Consider the following 13,569-nt stretch of genomic DNA (forward strand, 5'->3'; position numbering starts at 1 on the left):
ATAATAACGTAACGTCTTTCCCTATGCTTACCCAGGCTCGCAGTTCTGAATTTGAGAACATGTCAGTCATTTCAACTTTATTCTCGAAATGGCGAGTTTAAAGTCGACAGGGCAAAAATATTTCTTCTCTTCATGTGTGGCCCTAATACTCCGTCGTAACCACAACCTCCTTAAATGCTTATTGAGCAATTTATCGATGTGTAAATGTATGACTGGTTAAATGTTTGTGTACTTATCGTCACTACACTGAGTTTTTCTGGACTCCTCAACTTACCAGAACTTTGGCCTTTTTCATAGAACCCTGCAAAGTCCATGACTTGATGCAAATAGCTGGTTTTCCTTGGATAAAAATTTTCCTTAAGATGACATGTTGTGAATTGGTGCTTCTAATAAACCGAACTAAATTGAATGTGCATCGTTAAAAACTTAAAGGTATTGTGGAGGATTTTTGCTAATTTTTGAAAAGACCCATCCACCTCACTTAAAAAAAAGAGGACATGCACAGCACTGCTCCCAAGATGGAACCAGCCCATTTCTCCTAATGCACACTCTATTTAAAAGCCTCTGTTTGCGTCGCTCATACATGCTTACTTTCCAAAAGAAGCTTCGCAATTTTTCCACCATGTCAGACTCACCACCGTTAAGTAAAAATGGTGACGAGCACTTAGGACGGCCTCACGTAAACATATCACCAGAATGATAGACAATTAGGAAGACCATTTATTTTGATGATCCACCTTGAAAAAGAAAATCCTCCACTATACCTTTAACAGGTGAAAAAAATTCTAATCTTATTTCACTTTTAATGGAAAAACTCAGCTTGCATGCAGTATTTGTTAGTTATTCACCAGCGATACATTCAACTGGATGGACTCTGACCAGATTGGGGCGTTATGAATATGATGCTGAAGCTCAGTGACGGTTGGTAAAGCCAGAAAGTGATAGAAAAGATAACAGGGTCGTCAATATGAGCTTTTGATATCATTGAATGATAATCAGTACTGGTGTTATTGTTTGTCTGCATCCCTACAGCATCATCTAGTGTTGTTCCTTTTCCAGAAAAGTACCTCTGTGATCAACCAGGAGATCATGACCCCTGTGTTGGGTCATGAAACACAACCTTTATTGTGTTTATTTATTATATTTTATTTATTAATGAAAATATTTCTGTTGAATTTTGGAGTCTTTATTTTTATCCTTGTGGTATCGAAAATGGTATCGAGTATCGAATATTTTCCTTAGTATCGGTATCGAGTTGAAAAGTTTAGTATCGTGACAACCCTAATCTACTGTGGTGAGAGTGGACACTTCATTGCTTCCTGCCCGGCTAAATCAAAAGCCTGGGCCCGCCAGAGGATCTGAGGAGTCTGGCGGGCCAAATAAACACTAAGAAATCTCCTCGACTGTTGCTGCCTGCCACACGTTTCTGTGCTAACCAGAGCCTCTCCTTCTCAGCATTTATCGACTCAGGTTGTGAATGTAACCTTATCGATTCAAACCTCGTCCAGCAACTCCAAATTGAAACCATTCCCCTGACTCAGCCTCTCAGTCTATCCGCTATTGACGTAAGAAGACTCCATCAAGTTACCCACCAAACTCAGCCCCTCGAGCTACTGCTGTCCGGTAACCCCCGAGAGACTATAACATTTTTTGTTTTTCCCTCTGCATGTTCCCCGCTGGTGCTCGGTTTCGAATGGTTGGAGAAGCATAATCCTCACATTAACTGGACTAAACGTCACCTGGAATCATGGTCCATCTCATGCCACGAGACATGCCTTCGTTCTGCTGCCCCCTTGGTGGGGTCTCCTAGAGGTGGGGGGGAGATGGACTCTCCTGACCTTTCTTCAGTTCCCTCTGAGTACCATGATCTAGCCCCAGTCTTCAGTAAGGTCAGTGCGACGTCCCTACCTCCACACAGACCATACGATTGCGCCATTGAACTTTTACCTGGTGCTCCTTTACCTAGCAGTAGATTGTATAACATTTCTAAGCCCGAGAGAGAAACAATGGAAAAATACATCAACGAATCATTAGCTGCTGGAATAATTCGCCCTTCATCTTCTCCATTGGGCGCCGGGTTCTTCTTCGTGGGAAAGAAGGATGGTTCCCTGAGACCTTGTATTGACTACCGAGGTTTGAACCAGATCACTATTAAAAACAAATACCCACTGCCTCTTCTTGCCTCTGCTTTTGAGCCCGTACAGGGAGCTACTGTATTTTCTAAACTGGATTTACGAAACGCTTATCATCTCCTTAGGATCCGTGAAGGCGACGAATGGAAAACTGCCTTCAAAACACCCTTGGGCCAATTCGAATATCTTGTTATGCCCTTTGGTCTAACCAACGCTCCAGCCTGCTTCCAGGCCCTCGTTAACGATGTTCTAAGAGACTTTCTCAACGTATTTGTTTTCGTGTACATTGATGACATTCTCATTTACTCCAAGGACCTCGAAGAACATAAGAAACATGTCCGTCTTGTTTTACAGAGACTGCTGGAGAACAAACTGTTCGTGAAAGCCGAGAAGTGTGAATTTCATCAACCTTCAGTCACCTTTTTGGGGTTTGTGCTCGAGGGCGGCCAGGTTAAACCATCCGAGGACAAGATTAAGGCAGTTTTAGACTGGCCAGTTCCAGAGAACCGCAAACAACTACAAAGGTTTTTGGGTTTTGCTAACTTCTATCGTCGATTTATCAGAAACTACAGCCAGACCGCCCTTCCATTAACTTCTCTGACCTCTGTCAAACGCAGTTTTCAGTGGACTCCCGAGGCTCAAGCAGCATTTGAAAAATTAAAGTCATTATTTTCCAGAGCACCAGTCCTCATGCAACCTGATCCAGCTAAACAATTTATCCTTGAGGTGGATGCTTCAGATTCCGGTGTTGGAGCAGTCCTTTCCCAGAGACTAGACTCAGATCAGAAGATACACCCCTGTGCATTAATAAAACTGTCATCTCAAGGCACTTTACAGCTCAACCAGATCATACAGTCAAATTGATACAAAGTTTTCTATCTAAGGAAAACCAGTTGATTGTATTGACTCATTGACTCAAATACAATCCCTCACATTAAGCATGCTTGTAGCGACAGTGAAGAGGAAAAACTCCCTTTTAACAGGAAGAAACCTCCAGCAGAACCAGGCTCAGTGTGAGCGGCCATCTGCCCGAGGCCGACTGGGGTTCAAGGACACAGAAGCAGAGACACAAAAAGCAGCTGTAAAAGGCGCCCCCATCCAGGAAACACACAGCCAGGCAGACAAGCTCCTAGCCAGCTCCCATGCCAGAGGATGAGGAGAGCACATCCACTCAGTCATGGTCAGAGAAATAGGACCACACTGGAAAACAGGCCGATTTCCAGCATCTATAAACAAGGGGATGAACAAATTGGAGATTTTACATGCCGGCCGATATAATCCAATATTCATTGTTGGCTACTCTTTATTTTGGCTTTTTGCCACCAAACCAGATGCATGCAGCAGCTGTCCTTTCCTGAGTACCTGAACAGTTGCCAGAACTTCCCTAAGGCCAACTCAAACTTTTAATGTCTTTCTTCTTCTCCCTTTAATGTTTTCTGGTATAAAAATAAATAAATTGCTCTCCATTCTGCTTAACATTAAACAGTGTTTTTTTTTTTTAAATTCAACATTCTAGGTTGAAATTACACCTTTGCTTGCAGGCATAAAAACAGTCATCTATGCATGCAGCAGGTAGCAGTTGCCATAGATACAATAGATATAGCATATGATTGATTTTTCCTCAAGTGACTCCATTAGACTCCTAATGAGGTTCTGATCACTGTCATCTTGGGCCTGACTTCCTCTACATGTCTGTAGGGTTGGGTTTACTGGGTCGGTTGGACATGCCGCTCACAGGTTTGCACACTCGTCCAAACAGAACGGCTCCTGTTAACACAAACACACTCACCTACAGAGTGGATGTAATTGGCCCCATGCTGATTTCCAAAGTATTCCGGAAAATTATACACATTAGAGGATGAAGTCCTCGGCAGGAAACCAGAGAGGAAGAAAAGTGCAAAAAATTCTCCATAAGAGGCTCTTCATGGTAATGAAAGGAAGTGCTAATTTTACTGAAGAACTTATGATAGCTCACATGTGCTTTCTGTAATATCTTTGTTTTCTCACTCCTTCTCTGATCTCAGAGGAGGGATGCTGAAAGGTTTTTATCGTAATAAGAGAGAGGGCTGAAGAACGGATCCATCATCAGTGAAAGTGTGATCATCTCGGATGATGGCACAGCCCAGTCAAAACGAGTAAATTTCTCCACTGTGAGATCAAATAAAGTCAATAAATCAATCAATCAATCTCAGCAAATATGAGCATCACTGATAGCTAACCAGGTCACAGATAAATCAAAACTTACCATTTCCTCAGAAACATTTCATCTTTTATCTGTTGGCTTCACGCTCTCGGACTGGAAACTAAAGTCTGTCTTTAGTATCACTGAAAAATATGGAGGCACATTAATACAGCACTAAATATTCAAACAAATGTTTCCTAAAGGTACATTGTTGTATTTACACAGTAAAAAGGCCAAAAGTATGAAACCCTAACAAGTAGTAAGGGCATAGAGCTTGTAATCCGGAGGTTCTGAGTTCGAGCCCCACTCCCACTGTCATGATGGGTAAACTGAGAGGCCCAAAATGCAGAACACTGACGACTCAGAGGGAAAGTTTAAACAGTTTATTGAGGAACAAACATGAATGAATGAATGAACAGTTGAACTGGTTCTGGTCTGGGACTGGTTCACTGGAGTCTGTGAGAGAGACAGTACTGTTAGCGGAGGCTTGGTTGGGATTGATCTTGGTTGTGTTCAGGTTTGTACCTTGAGGTGCGTAGAAGTGGCTTTGGGAGCGGAACTGTTGGGTCCGGAGATGACTTGGTTTTGCAGAGTCCGTAAGCTGTTTCAGCGTCTTACTTCTAGAGATGAATTTGACCTTGGCTTGAGTTTTCAGCTCGGTATCCAGAGCTGCTTGGAAATCCAGAGTGTGAGTCTTCAGGTTTGGCTCGGAGGGCAGGCTCGGCAGGTTAAGCTCTTCCAGAGCTTCACAGGAGAAAAATAGGTAACCTGGAAGCAGAGACAAAAAGGGTTAGAATCCAAACAGGACTCAGAGATAACTTGGTTCTCAGAGGATCTATGGCTTAGGTGCTAACCAACTGATTAAGACACTGCAGCGTCGAGGCAAGGTCTGAAGACAGCTTATGTAGTCTGGTCCTCCAGATGAGATGATCAGCAGCAGGTGCGCAGACAGCCCAGCTGAGAGGATCCAGAGCGGACTCTGCTGGAGAAAGTTGGTATTTCTCCAGCTCCCAACACCCACAGACTGCCACTCTGGGTCCCTGAGCAAGACCCTTAAACCCACACTGCTCCCGGGCACCGCATGATGGCAGCCCACTGCTCCCCAAAGGGATGAGTTAAATGCAGAGGTAAATTCCTCCAATGTGAGATCAATAAAATGTTAAATTATAAAAAAAAAATATTAACATAAAAGTTTCCTTTCACATAATAAAGAAATCCAGATGTTCTTGTGTTCAGCAGCATCTTCCAGCTCATCCAGTCAAAAAGGATTAATAGATTTGAAAAGAGGTTTTAAATCTATAGAGAAACGTATGTTAGCTGGATCCAATCCCCACACTGCAAAAAATGTAAATCTAAATAAGTCATTTTTTTCTTAAACTAAGTGCATTTGTTCTTGAATTGAGGAGGTAAGCGAGATACTTTGCCAATGGAACAAGACAATTTACATTTAAAATAAGAAAGAGCAACGGCATTGTCTTATTTCAAGTGGATATTATCTATTAATCTTATTTTAAGAGTAAAAATACTCATTCCATTGGCAAGTCATCCCATTTACCTACTCAAATGAAGGGTAAATATGCTTGATTTAAGACATTTTTACCTATTTCTGGACCATTTTTGCAGTGCATCAGGGGCTGCACTGCACAAAAAGATCTAGAAATAAGTTAAAATGTCTTAAATTAAGTGTATTCACCCTTAATTTGAGCAGGTAGATAAGAAAATTTACCAATGGAATGATTTTTTTTTTACTCTTACAATAAGATAAAGCTCAACGTTATATTTTCATTCCCATTAAACCATATTATGTCCCTTTTTCCTCCAGGTTGCTTTGATTTATTGCTTCTTGCAAAAACATTTCTCCTGTTTCCTTCCCTCCTTCACACTCGGATCATCCTCTGAGGTTGTTTTTGCTTCCTCTGTTCCGTCCAACAGTCCAGCGATTAGAGCGACGGTGTGTTTCTGTATGTCGACATCACTGCCCTCATCGGGGAGCCCTGTTCTCAGACCACACTTCACTTCAGGGAATGGGAAAAGAGTTTTTGTTTTAGGCCTTCTGACTGCTAACGCTGGAAATCTTTGGAAAAAAAATTGTTTAGGTTGTGAAATCGGTTCATAAATCTGTATTTATCCAGTTTTTTTTCCAAAGGAAGCAGACACAGAAGGTTTTTGTTGTGTTTTCTTTTGCTAAATCAGGCAGGTTTGTTGTGTGCTGGGAGCGACCACTTTATTCACAGACAGGAAATATGACCTTAGCAATCACTTGGCTGACTTTTTAAACTGGAAATAAGGAATTCTGTTATTATGTCTGAAAATAACAGTTCCTTGAGAGAAGCACCTTTGTTGATGTGGATAAAAGCTCCTAATAATCCAGAAACCGCCATCCTAAGACTCAAAGAATAGTACCCCCCATCAGAGCTGCTGGAAGTAATTTTGTTTTTGTTTTTTTGGACAAAATACCTATAAGTGTCATGAAACGGTGTTTGTTGGAGGACCCAAACGCAGAGACCAGTAGGCAGAGGTGAATTAAAGTCTGTTTATTCAGGTTAACAGATCCAGGGGCAGGAATCAGAGTCCAACTGAAAATTACAAACGTACCAAAACCAAGGAGACATCAGGGGTTAACCAAAACCAGAGGCCAGGGAGAGATGAGACAAGGCAGGCAGATGATAGACGGGAAGTGAGACGAGGATCCAGCAAACAGGAACTGAAGAGGGAGGGCTTTTAAAGGGGACAGAGACAAAGAGAGAGCTGACGAGGAAATTGACAACAGGTGCAGGCAGAACAGAGAAACAGAGCGAGGGAGGACACAAGAGGGCAGCAGAGGACAACAAATGGAAAACCAAGAAAAACAGGAACAAACAGACCAAGACTCTGATAATAAGCCTATAGACCAATTTAAAATGTGATCAAATAAATTAGTAAATAGATTCACTACTTTATTGTCATATACACTTCAGTGCACGCAAGCAGAGTCAGTAACACAAAGACATCATTAAACACATTAATCAGTTCTCAGGTGACTAAAAGCACTATTAAATAAATTGCACAATAAAAAATCTTCAGTGGCTTTACGCCAATTTGAAAATGCGGCAGTCATAAAGGGGTCGTCTTTCTTAAATTTGTCTCTATGTTAAACTTTTGTCGGACTGCTTTCAGACAAACGAAACACAAAATATAATCATTATCTTCCACATAATGCAGCCATTGCCACCTAGCAAACCAAGCCGGTGCCACAGAACGTGAGAATGTTTAATTCCCAAGACGCTGTGCAGGAAATTTAAAACTGGATGTTTGCTGGAAGGGCTTCTCTAATCCAATAACTCTAGGCACGCGCCTTGCGGATAGTCTCCTCACTGCGGCTGCTCTCTGTTGTCATGGTTGAAGTACTACTGTAGTGTTCGTCTGCACTGGTGGTGGTTTTCTAGAAAAATGTGTTTCTGTCATTAGACTATATAAATGTATTAGTCTGCTGTTGCATGCAGGATAACTTGACAACGATTAGCTGGCGTGATGTTGGCATGACAACGAAACTTATGTGAACTTGTGTTGATTAGGCCTCAAAATAATTGAATTAAAATCCAAATACATGTAATAGTTAAAGACTAAATCATGACAGAAGTCATGTTTTAGATTTTGAATCTTTTTTTTCCTAAATGGCCATTTACACAAACAGATCTTATCCACCGTGTTACCTTCACTGCTACAAATTCACTCTGATATCTGTGGATCATGCTGGGAACCGTTTAGCCAAAAATCAACATTAAGATTTTTCTCAACCAATGTTTTTATTTGATTTAAACTTTTTCTTAACCACATGGAGATGTTTCATTCCTGGGTTTTTTTTGTTTCCGTGGCCTTAAACTTTGTATAGAGAACTGATGACTTCTAGCATGCATGGATCTGTGTGCTAGCTTCCACTCTCTCTTCCTTTCTATCTGACTTCTATTCACTTAAAGTAGCACTGCCACCTAAAGGGTTGGAGTAAAAAATTGTTGCAAATGAAATGTTTGCTTCATCATTTGGAAATGATGTTTCATTTAATTGCAGACATTGCAAATGCATTTATTTGCCCAGCTAGAATACAGCAGATATATTTTGGTTTGTGATTTCAGCTCTTTGATGTGGAGGTGAGGAATCATCAATGCCAATATTTATGAGGCATTGGTACCAGAAAGACCCAATCAGGTGTGCATTATTAGAAACAGACTGCTCCCTTATGGAAGCCAGCTATATATATTTAATCTAGATTTGATATTGACCCATTTAGTTGAGTCAGATGATCATCGTCATCTTTGGTTCCGCATCCAGGCTTTTATTTTAGAATTTTTAATCCATACTAGTCACTCTTGATCTGTCTCCTCTGATAGACACCAGCTTTTTAATCTCCAGTACCATAAATCGTGTTGATGTCTTAGTTTAAGGTGGATCAGCCACTTTACCTGCTGCCAGAATCATAATGTATCCTGTTGGAGAAAGTGTTTTTGTGAAGGTGTTCACTCATGGCAGCTCTGTGGGGAATTACCTCCCAGCACAGAGCGATGGAGGAAAAACTAACAAAGTTGGACTCATTTTCAGGCGACTGAAGCCTTTCTAATGGCTGAGGGGTCCCTACGTTATAATGATCTGATCTTTCTGTTTCCTTCTTTCTTGGCCCAGCAGAATTCACCGGGCCTGCTGAGTATGCCCCGGAGCCCCACCTCCAGCGAGGATGAGATGGCCCAATGCTTTTCCGACTACTCCGACGACTGCCCCTCTGACAGCTCCCGCGAAGACACCATCTACGAGACGATAAGAGCAACGGCCGAACCATCGCAGAACCACATGGACGACATTCACACAAACTCCATGGTGATCCGGGTCCTGATCCCAGACCTGCAGCAGACGGTGAGGGTTGGTTTAGGGGAACTGGTTTAACCATTTAGATTAGATTAGATTAGATTAGATGAGCTTTATTGATCTCACAGCAGAGAAATTCACTGGTCACATATTGGCATAGTAATTAAAGAAGGTGCAAACAAGGAGGAAAAAGGTGCATTAAGTAATCTAACTACTTCTACCATATGGTAATGCTATTGCATTACATGTCTTTCGCTGAGGACCTTCTCTGTGCAGCAGGCAGAGAGAATTTACTAAAGGACTGCGCAGCTCAGATGGAGGCACAGCGATTGGCTGGGGAGTGAGTGGGGAGTCTGTGGATGTTCAGTGTTTTACACAAACGGAGAAAAAATTGGTGATGGGAAAAAGCCCTACAGCTCAGGGATGGCATTTCTGACCTGATAGGCTAAATGTTGCTTATTTGGTTTTTACATTTGGAGGACAAGGACTTTATCCACGTCATTTAAAAGCAGCTCTGATTTAATGAAGCAGTGAATTACAGTTGGAAAATGGCTACCATTTATCAACACATATCTACTATGTGTGGTGAAGTTTTAACCTTAGGCCGGTGAGCTAAACTGAATCGTTCAATTCCATTTGCAGAGCGAGATCATCTGTGGTAGCAGCACTAGACATCTTCCAGGCATGTGAGGAAAACTAGCAGCAGGTCAGCGGACAGGATGAATGAATGGTAGCCGGCGCACGCGGATGATGTCATACACGCTCCGCTTTGTTTAAAAAATATATATTAATATAAAAAATATAACCGCGGATGTCTGGGGGACATTGATTCGCCTACATGTTATGAATGCTGCCGTACCATAAAGAATAAATGATGAACAGTTTAGTTTGTGGCTTCAACTAATTGCCCATAGGAAGACCTTACTTAGATATAACCAGAGGTGGAAAAAGTACTAAAATATCATACTCAAGTAAAAGTACCAATACTTGGATGAAATATTACTCAAGTACAAGTAAAATTACCCATCAGAAAAATAGTAAAAGTAATAAGTAGCTAATTTAAAATGTATTTTAAGTAAAAGTTACTTAGTTACATTTAAAAAAAAAAAAATGTTGAACGGGGCAGGGGATCTCTCCCATGTGGTGAAAATGGGACAAGGAGTCATTAATCCTAAACTATTTAGTTTTTAATTAAAGAAAAATCTATACAAATGTATACACATGTAATGACAAGATAACACATGTCACACATGACATTTAAGACCCTTAGAAAGGTATAATGTGCAATTTTAGTTCAGACAATCCCATAAAACTTTTTCAAACAATCAATTGAAGGTAAAAGTGCCATAAATTGTTGGTTCTGAGGGCCGTCCTTCTTTTCTTCAAACATTAACTAGGGATGCACGATATAATCGGCCCCCTATCGGTATCGGCCTTAAAACTGAATATCGGACATCGGCCACCCCACCGATATTTAACCCGATATTAGATCAGCTTCTGAGTTTCTAAAGTCTAAAAAAATATATAAAATAAAATACTACTCCTTCTTCTTCCTCAGAAACTTCTTTTTTACAGACTTAAAAACTTCTAAAGACGAGGGAAAAAATATTGATACATTAAAATATCACAATATCTTCATATGCTGATATATTGCCATTTAAAAACACCATATCAATCTCTTTTTCTAATGAAATATTGCTATATGTCATCGTTATGCTACGAAATCCCCCGAAAATTCATGAAATTTTGCCATATTTTTATATGTTGATATATTGACGCGGTATCGATCTATTTTACTAACAAAATCTCACAAGAATTTGCAAAATATCATGAGAGTTTTTAACAGAACGATGAAATTTCACGAGATTTTGAAAGTAAAATAGATCGATACCGCGTTTTTAAAAATCTATTTGATATCAGCATATGAAAATATATTTGAGTATATTATTTTTCAAAGTGTCAGAAATGGATAACAAAACTGCTATTTTCAATGACTACTTATTTTTGTCCAGCTTTAACATCGGTATCGATATCGGTTATCGGCTACATGGGTTTTAAAATATCGGCATATCGGATATCGGCCAAAATCCCTAACATTAACAACAGTTATTAAGAAGCACTATACAAATGCAAGAACAACATAAAATGGCCGCCTCACCAAGATAGTGCTGCGGGAAACACTGACTTAAATGAAATACTTAGTTTTTTTTTTAGCAATTTATTTTCCCAAGCCACTCAGAGCCGCAGTATAAGGATGAAAGAGCCGCAAGCGGCTCCGGAGCGGCGGGTTGCCGACCCCTGTGCTAGACAAAATTAGCAATGCCACGAAACAGGTTGTTTTGCAAATTGGCTATTAGTCATGAAAACTTTGTTTGAAGTACCAATGCACTAAATACTTACCAAAACATGCTTCCGCAGATTAGATGTGGAGTTATTGAATGCTGCCAGTTCAGTCACCTTTGGCAGACACATCTGGCATTGCATGATGATACTGTTGGCCCTCTTGAATTTAAAAGAAAAGCAGTCTTTCAAATGTGGCCATCGTCGTTTTGGGCAGCAGAATTCGATGTTTCAGCTAGCATTTCTATTGAAACGTTCTCTGAACCGTCATCGCTCTCCTGATCCACCTCCATCTCGTTCCCAATCTCCTACAGAAAGACTTGGCGCCTGGTAGCCTAGATCTACATGCTGATCACGTCACTCACTGTAGTGCTTCCAGGCCCATTTTTTTGTCTTCCTTTCGGTTTTCCAAAGTTTTTTTTTACTCAGTAACGGATATGTAATGTAACAAAATACAATACTGTACTTTACTCAAAACGTAATCAAGTAAAATTTAAATTACCGATTTTAAAACTACTTGAAAAATACAAAATACACAAAAAACCTACTCAGTACAGTAACTTGAGTAAATGTATTTCGTTACTTTCCACCTGTGGATATAACCTAACCAAATAACGGCTCCAAATGACACAAAACTAATATGGGTGAGTAGAACATGTTGTAATAACGTACAATCAAGGGCCCAATGTAAAGAAAACGGTGTTCCCCTTTAAATAAAATGTAGTGTCTGTGAACCAGCAACATATTTCCAGATGGAAAGCTGTATTTTTTTCCCTGTATCACTGGTCCAGAGTTTAATTACACATTCAATGATCAGATCTCACCTTCACTGCCATCGTTGAAGGTGAGCCATTTCACAGCTTTACTGAAATTAGTCAGAAACATACAAATAAACACAAAAGGAAGGAGCACGTCCTTCCTTTTGTGTTTGTTCACAAGCATGTTATTTTTTCATAGCATTGATAAACATCTCTAATTAAACCTCCTTTAAATTTATCTTCATATAACATGAAACTTCTGGCCAGTTAGTTTAGGAGGCTAATTATCGGCTCCTGAAAGCTGCACCAGGGTTTTTTTTTTTTAAGTCAGCTTGTCACATTCTTTTCTCACCTCTTTGTGTTCAGATGTGAGGAATTTAATGAGGTGCGACGAATAGGATTCACGTTCCCTCATTTTCCTGATGATACGCAGAGGAGTGTGAATCATGAGTGGGAGACATGGTGGGCTTCAAATATACTGTACGTGTAGTTTTTAATTTCACTGCTGAATAAAAAAAAATGTGATTATAATCAGCTATGAGAATGTTTATTTTCAGTTTTTTTTTCACAGATGGTAAAACTGGAAGGCATTTATCACCTCATGCTAGAGTCTCTACTGTTGCCCCCAATGGTTTAAATTGGGATCTTTAAAATGTAGGCAGTAAATGAAACCAACTATATATTTATTTTTATCTGTTTCTTTTTTATTGTTTCTATTTTTTATTTCTTAAGCCTCTGTTTAGCTCAGCATTAATGAAGGAAAATGAATAAACTTGGGACGTTATCGTCCCATTAAATTGCCGCACAGTCTGAAGCTATTAAACGGGACTGATAAACGCTAATAACGGCCATTTAATGGTTGATCGCATCTGAAACAGGTGAATAAACTGAATTGAAGGAAAACTGTTAATCTGTTTAGGGTACATTCATTTTTAAAATACTTTTTTAAGCACAAAGGGGAGATAAATTATGCTTTCACAGTGCAGAAAGTTTGGCTGCAGAAGTAAAAATTATGTAATTTGGGTGTGCAGACCCCACAGACTCATACTGCAAAAAAATAATTAGATATAAGTAAAAAAAGTTAAAAATTTTTAAAATAAGAAAATGTTTCCTAAATTTAGCAGAAAAGAGAGAGACTTTGTCAAAGGAATAAGACAATTTACATTTAAAAAAAAAATCAATTTCATTGTCTTATTTCAAGTGCATATTATCTCCTAATTGTATTTTAAGACATAAAACTAATTCCGGTGGAAAGTCATCTTATTTACCTGCTCAAATTGAGGGTAAATAAACTTAGTTTAAGATATTTGACTTATTTTTA

The 13,569-nt window shown here is 39.8% G+C and overlaps 1 protein-coding gene across 1 annotated transcript in view; it reads left to right on the top strand.

The window, feature by feature from the left end:
• LOC119788861 (SH3 and multiple ankyrin repeat domains protein 2-like) overlaps positions 1-13,569 on the top strand; it is a 381,590-nt gene that overhangs the window by 117,213 nt on the left and 250,808 nt on the right. The window contains exon 3 of the mRNA XM_038293549.1: positions 8,974-9,198. Coding sequence (XP_038149477.1) covers positions 8,974-9,198 — 225 coding nt within the window. The remainder of the gene's footprint in view (positions 1-8,973; positions 9,199-13,569) is intronic.

The sequence above is a fragment of the Cyprinodon tularosa genome, unplaced genomic scaffold (genome assembly GCF_016077235.1).
Source record: "Cyprinodon tularosa strain WSP-4 unplaced genomic scaffold, ASM1607723v1 ctg328, whole genome shotgun sequence".
Lineage (NCBI taxonomy): Eukaryota > Metazoa > Chordata > Actinopteri > Cyprinodontiformes > Cyprinodontidae > Cyprinodon > Cyprinodon tularosa.